The 6,357-nt window shown below is 49.8% G+C and overlaps 1 protein-coding gene across 1 annotated transcript; it reads left to right on the top strand.

Annotated features, from left to right (window-relative positions):
- The first annotated feature begins 1,446 nt into the window (after window positions 1–1,446).
- WNT8A (Wnt family member 8A) lies at window positions 1,447–5,036 on the top strand. The gene is made up of 6 exons (XM_010173900.1): window positions 1,447–1,517; window positions 1,616–1,649; window positions 1,855–1,993; window positions 3,060–3,185; window positions 3,311–3,453; window positions 4,470–5,036. Exons 1-6 carry the CDS (start codon window positions 1,447–1,449, stop codon window positions 5,034–5,036), a joined length of 1,080 nt encoding a protein of 359 aa, XP_010172202.1.
- Window positions 5,037–6,357: the final 1,321 nt, after the last annotated feature.

The raw sequence follows: 6,357 nt of genomic DNA, 5'->3' as shown, positions 1-6,357 counted from the left end.
GGGATTTTCACTCAGGTGCACAAAGGGGGTTTGTACCTGTGTGGCACCTTTTGCTGGTGGCACAGCCCCCAGGTGCCACGTGCAGACCCATTTCCTTCAGCCTCACATCTGCAGCCCTTTCCTGAGTCCCACTGTAGTAGCAGCGAATAACACCAGGAGATGGGTGTACCCAGGGAGGAGGAAGGCAGCACCTCTGCCCTGCCAGCTAGCTGGTGCCAGCGGGATGCTGCACCCGTGTGCCATGGGGCAGAGCCAGGGGATGCTCGGCACTGCTGGCTCAGCACAGTTTTTGGGCTGAGCACCCACACTGACCTGCTCAGCAAGCAGGATCCCTGCCCAGGGTGAGCCAACCCCCAGTTGGGACCAGTCAGCCACAGGAAAACAGACCAAGAAGTTTGGTCTTCAGACCAAACAGACCATGAATCGTTATCATTTGCAGCATTACAGCTCCTCACAGCCCTTAATGACACTGCCAATAACTATGAAAAGGCTTTTTTGGGTTTCCTCTGATAAGGATTTTCCTTTCTTGAGCGCAGGCGATGGCTCAGCCGCAGCAGAGGCCCCTCGCTGGGCTCAGGGGGTACCGGCAGCGCTCCCACCTGCGGAGCCAGCGAACAGCCTTCACCGTAGGGAAATTACTAACCCCAGAAAAACTGTTCCCCTAATTACAGCATTGGAGCATGGAGCAAACCACATAAATGATTCACACAGCGTTCCCAAGCTGCAGCCGTGTAAATTAGAGAGATTTCCAAACACTCCCGAGCCGTGCACGCTGTTATCAGGATGGAAATGCAGCAACTTTCATCATAAAGAGGCGAGGAGGGGAAAAAAAAAGCCCCGTCGTTAAAGGCATCTCTTCAAATCAAGAAGACCTGGGAGGTCCATCCCCTATAGATCTTTACAGAACTGTTGTTAAAACTCCTCGGGGAGTTCTCATAGGAGGGAGCAGGCAGATAGCAGGGGAACTATAGAAATGCATCAGCTTGTTATTTCGGAGGGACGCAGGGACTGAGCCTCCGCTGGCAAGGAGAGGATGAAAAGGAGAAGGCAAGAGGACTTGAGGCTGAGAGAAAGGGATGGCTGGTGGTGGGGAAGAGAGTTAAAAGTGTCCCATTGTTAGGGAAGTTTGCTCTCCTTCAGACCATCCCGCTCCCAGGGACACCGCGCCGCCTTTTGAAGTGCAACCTTAGGCGGTGCCTTGTCACCCATTGGAGCCGGAGCTTTTTTACCACATTAAGTCATTGGGTAGCAAATGAATGGGGGGTTTTGACTATTCACAACTTCACCTTATAAATATCAGGGTTGTAGGTTCCTGCAGCTTTCCTCCATCCCCATCACTCACCTTGGGAAGGAGCGAAGGGAGGTGGCTCTGCTCACCCTGGGGACTTGCAGCGTGGAGAGCTACGGATCAGCGAACGGAATCCAAGCCCACTCTTGGTGACAGCCATGAAGAGAAGCACCTTCCTCATCCTCTCCATCGCAGGGATCTACAGTGCCGTTCTCCACGCAGCAGCATGGTAGGGTCCAACTCAGCAGAAAGGGCATTTTTTTTAGGGATGCTCTCCAGCTTGCGATAAACTGTGCGATTCATTTTCTTTTCTTTTCTTTGTTTCAGGTCTGTGAATAATTTTCTGATGACAGGACCTAAGGTAATTCACTGTCAAGAATTTAAGTAGAGCAATTTTGTTTTGCAAATGGGAAATAGGACTTTTGCAAGGAACCAGATTTCCCGGAGCGTATCAGCTCCAAGTCCTGCTAAGTAATGAGGGAAAAGACTCACAACCCATTTCTCTGTGTTTTCATTGAGAAATGGTAAAACACGGTGAGTTTTAACCCCGCTGTTTCCCGTGCCAGGCTTACCTGACGTACTCCAGCAGCGTGGCGGCCGGGGCGCACAGCGGGATGGAGGAGTGCAAGTTCCAGTTTGGGTGGGAGCGCTGGAACTGCCCTGAGAGTGCCCTGCAGCTCTCCACCCACAACCGGCTCCGCAGCGGTGAGTGCACCTTTACCTGCTGGCACCAGCATCCCCATCCCGGGATACCTTTGGGTTGGAGCTGGGATGTGCTCTGGAGAGAGCTGGGGCTGCTAATTAAACCGACTGATGGGGACAGGTTTCTGTGTCCCATATATCGTGGTTGTATTTCTCTATCTCTATTAATTGGATGTAATAACTAGCAGTAACATTTTTCTAGGAATTCCAGGCTCTCGTTGGATCTCTATCCATGCCAGGCTAGAGCTTGGTCCTTCTGCAGTGCTGCTCCATGGGCTTGCTCCTGCCCTGATCGTGCAGCATCCCAGGGAGCACAATGCCAGAGGCACCTGAGCTTGCAACGGGGAGAGACAAAGGGAGAAACCAGAGATATGCACTAAGAAACAATCTTCCTAAGAAAGTTGTAGATATATTTCAATACTATCTACCTCAACAAGAAGAATTTTTTATTATTATCATTATTTTTTCCCAGAGCAGCATCTCTATTTGAATCTGTTAGGAAAGCTAAAAAAGCCAAAAAACAAACAAAAACTCAAATGAGAAGTGTGGGTGCAGACAGCTGCTTGTGAGCACAGGTTCAACGACCGACTGAAACAAGATCAATGATGATTTTCCCCAGCAGGCAAGATCAAAGCACAACTATATCCCCCCCTGAGCAGGAAAGGACAGAGACAGAGAGCTGGGGACGGGAGTGATAACTAACCTGGGCCAGGGCAGGACTGGGGCATTGCCTTAAGGTCTTACTCCTGCCAAGAAACTCCATCCCGTGCACGGACACCTTCATAATATCCTGCCAAATTGCTGAAAGCCTTGATGCTGAAGCCTGAAGACTTCAGTTATGAGAATTTAATTTCTATATCACCTTATCTTTTGCACAAATTGGTTTTGGGGGTTTTGTTTTGGTTTTTGGTTTTTTTTTTTTTCTTTCTTGCACCTTTGTAGCATGGGAGAGCTTCATCCCCAATAAACCACGACCGATGTCTATGTTTCCATATAAAATCATAGAATGGTTTGGGTTGGAAGGGACCTTAAAGATCATGACAATATTTTTCCCCCCCTTCTCCCTCAGCTACTCGGGAAACCTCCTTCGTACACGCCATCAGCTCGGCCGGCGTCATGTACACCCTCACCAGGAACTGCAGCCTGGGAGACTTCGAGAGCTGCGGCTGCGACGACTCCAGGAACGGCCGCGTCGGTGAGCTGCCCTCTCCAGATGGGCTGACACCGTCTGTCCATCCCCACACGCGGCCCCAGGATCTCAGGGCAGAATTTGGCCCTATTGGGGGGTGGCTCTGCTCTTAGTGTGTGTCTGTCTTGTAGGTGGCCGAGGCTGGGTCTGGGGAGGATGCAGTGACAACGTAGAGTTTGGAGAGAGGATTTCCAAGCTTTTTGTGGATGCTTTGGAAACGGGACACGATACCCGAGCGCTAATTAACCTGCACAACAATGAAGTCGGGAGACTTGTAAGTCAAATATTATTATTATTAATAATGACGTCTATATTGAAAACAAAATCCAGGAGCCTGGTAGGCTGCTCAAGTCCCTTTCTCCAGCCCTCTGTGATAATTTAGCTCCTGTAGCATTAGCATGGGGAAGAAAAAATACAGACAGAATCTGACCCTAAACATGAACACAAGGAGCTGCAGTAAGAGTCATCCCCACTTCCAGCTTCTGCAGCTGCGCACGATGCAGTCACCTGCCAGCACACACCACTTATTGAGAAACACACGGGTTTTATACTCACCTAGTGCTGGTTTGGTCTGTACAACAAAGCCAGAACCACCTTACCTTCTTGTAATATGCATTTCCAAGCTCTTTGGCTGGTGAAGCCAGGTGTGAGGTGGCCCAGCTCTGAGCTGCCAGACTTGCCCCCCACTCCCCACTTGGGATGCTCTCAGCATCTTGCCAAACCTCCTTGTCTGTAAAAACAAGGATGGCAACACTTAACATACCTATCTCATGGGGTGTGTCAAGGCTTAATCTCACATAGATACCAGCGATTGGGACCTTACAAATACCAGAGGGAGATGGGTAGATAATATCTGTGAAGTGCTTGGCCTGGAGGAGATGCAGAGAGGTTGGGTATGATTATTCCGAGGCAGTTTCACACGTTTTAAATAAAACCTCTGAGAAGGACGATGGGTTGATGCTGGGATGAGGGAGGTGAGTGGCATGAGAAGGGCATGATCCAGCAAAGGCACTTCTTTTCCCCTCCCCCCCCGACCCAGAGAATCAGCTCCTGCAAGGGCTGGAGACAATAATTTGTGCCCACTCATAAGCTCTGTCCTTTAAATTAGTGAAGAGGGACAGATGTTTTCCAGCAGCTGAAATAAAAGCAACAGTCACGGTTTGGAAGGACTTGAAGTCATGCCAAGCACAAGCCACTTTTGACCCATTGTCCCCTGAATTAGAAGTGCTGTAGAGATGGATTTTAAGATTTAAATTATTATGCACTGCTTCTCCAAATTTCTCCACCAAGGCTGTGAAAGCCACGATGAATCGAGCCTGCAAGTGCCACGGGGTGTCGGGCAGCTGCAGCATCCAGACCTGCTGGCTCCAACTTGCTGAATTTCGTGAGATCGGGAACTACCTGAAGATAAAATACGACCAAGCCCACAAGCTGGAGATGGACAAGAGGCGGATGAGAGCTGGTAACAGCGCTGACAGCCGTGGGGCCACGGCAGAGACCTTCCACCACGTCCACCCTACGGAGCTTGTCTTCCTGGAGGATTCTCCTGACTACTGCACGAGGAACGCCAGCCTGGGACACCACGGCACGGAGGGCCGCGAGTGCCTGCAGACCGGCAAGAACCTCTCGCAGTGGGAGAAGAGGAGCTGCCGGCGGCTTTGCACCGAGTGTGGTCTCCGCGTAGAGGAGAGGAGGACAGAGGTGGTGGCCAGTTGCAACTGCAAGTTCCACTGGTGCTGCACGGTGCGGTGCGAGCAGTGCCAGCAGCTGGTGGCCAAATACTTCTGTGCCCGCCGCGACACCCCTGCCACCGCCCCCAACCACATCAAGCGCAGGAACAAGGGCCACAAGAGATAGAGGTGCCCGAGGGAGACGCTTTGGTGGCCCCGTGCTCAGCAGCCACTGGTGGAGCTGGGGTGGGAAGGAGCATCCCTGGGGTCTGGAGGGCTGAGCGGGGCACTGTGCAAGGTGATGGGGCCTCCTGCAGATGGATGCTGTGAGATGAGGAAGCAGAAGGCGCAGACACTCAGGGACCATAGTCCTTCTTGCTTCCATCATTTTTCCTCTATATTGACCAATAACTTCTTTCTTGTTGGGAGTCACTTTATCTGTGTATTGGACAGAGGGAAGAATTTAACTTTTTAGGTGGGCTCAACCCCTTGTGCCACCATCAGTGGGTCCACCAAGGCCAGTGGTGAGGCTCCAGCCCCACGGTGAGTGAAGTGGGGATGGGTGCTGTGGCCAAAAGCAGGTCCTGCTTGGTGGCTCCATCCTGGTGGCCAGGGGCACCTCAGCTGGGGTAGTTCCAGCCATTCATGCACAACAGCTGCTCGGCAGCATTTCTAGTGGAAAACTTATGCACTTTCTGATATGAGAGGGGGGTTTGGCAGCACATTACGATGACTGCAGCCTTTTGAGGGCTTTGATGGGTTTACAACCAATGTTCCAATGTTTACAGATTTTGTATATTTTTCTTTTTTATTATTATTATTATTATTTCCCTTTTTAAATTTTGTATTTTGGTACCAGAACCCCTGCCCTCAATAGACAGTAACTTTTTCTATTTCTACTGGATGTATTAAGCTGTTTACAATTCCTAACCTTTAAAAAAAGAAAAGTAGCAGATAAGAATTCAGAATTCTTTATGCCTGGTGTTGTTTATTAATAAGTTGTATTATTGCTTAGCACAATCTGGTTTCTCGATATATTTTGAAGCTATCCCTCAAGAGTTAGATTTTGGACTGTATTTTGTAATAAACACCCCAATGAAAAAGATTGACTTTTTCCTTTCTGGTGGTATGACTTTAAGGACAAAATTGTCCCTTTCTGTGTAAAATTTCCAAGATTTCTCATCATTAATTGAAAAGCCATTGAAGTTGGCAAGAAGGGTGATCTCCTAGACCTCAGTAAATGTTGGCTCCAGCCTTCAATCCCCAGAGGCTTTGCTCTGATACTCATCACCATAGTATCTGACTTTTTTCAAGCACTAAGTACAGAGGCACTGCCTGGCTAAAGCTGATTTTGAAGCTCCCGATGCCTCTTTAATTTGCCCACAGCCCAACATCCCCCAGACAATGTGAGCCTGCCCCGCTTTGATGTGGAAAGCATCACCTGCAAAATTCTTGGAGGCACGAGAGAAGCCCTTTGAACTGAGGGCAGGAGAGAAAACTTGGGGCCA

This window comes from Antrostomus carolinensis, unplaced genomic scaffold (assembly GCF_000700745.2).
Source record: "Antrostomus carolinensis isolate BGI_N321 unplaced genomic scaffold, ASM70074v2 scaffold5018, whole genome shotgun sequence".
In the NCBI taxonomy this organism is placed as follows: Eukaryota; Metazoa; Chordata; class Aves; order Caprimulgiformes; family Caprimulgidae; genus Antrostomus; species Antrostomus carolinensis.
The sequence above is the reverse complement of the archived record's forward strand: the minus strand, read 5'-3'. Positions and strand labels throughout refer to the sequence as shown.

Excerpts from the sequence above, each read along its gene's own strand:
- WNT8A (XM_010173900.1), top strand. The coding sequence starts at position 1,447 with ATGAAGAGAAGCACCTTCCTCATCCTCTCCATCGCAGGGATCTACAGT. Across the intron at positions 1,518-1,615 it reads GTTCTCCACGCAGCAGCATG|GTCTGTGAATAATTTTCTGA; the intron begins GTAGGGTCCAAC and ends TCTTTGTTTCAG. Across the intron at positions 1,994-3,059 it reads CCACAACCGGCTCCGCAGCG|CTACTCGGGAAACCTCCTTC; the intron begins GTGAGTGCACCT and ends CTTCTCCCTCAG.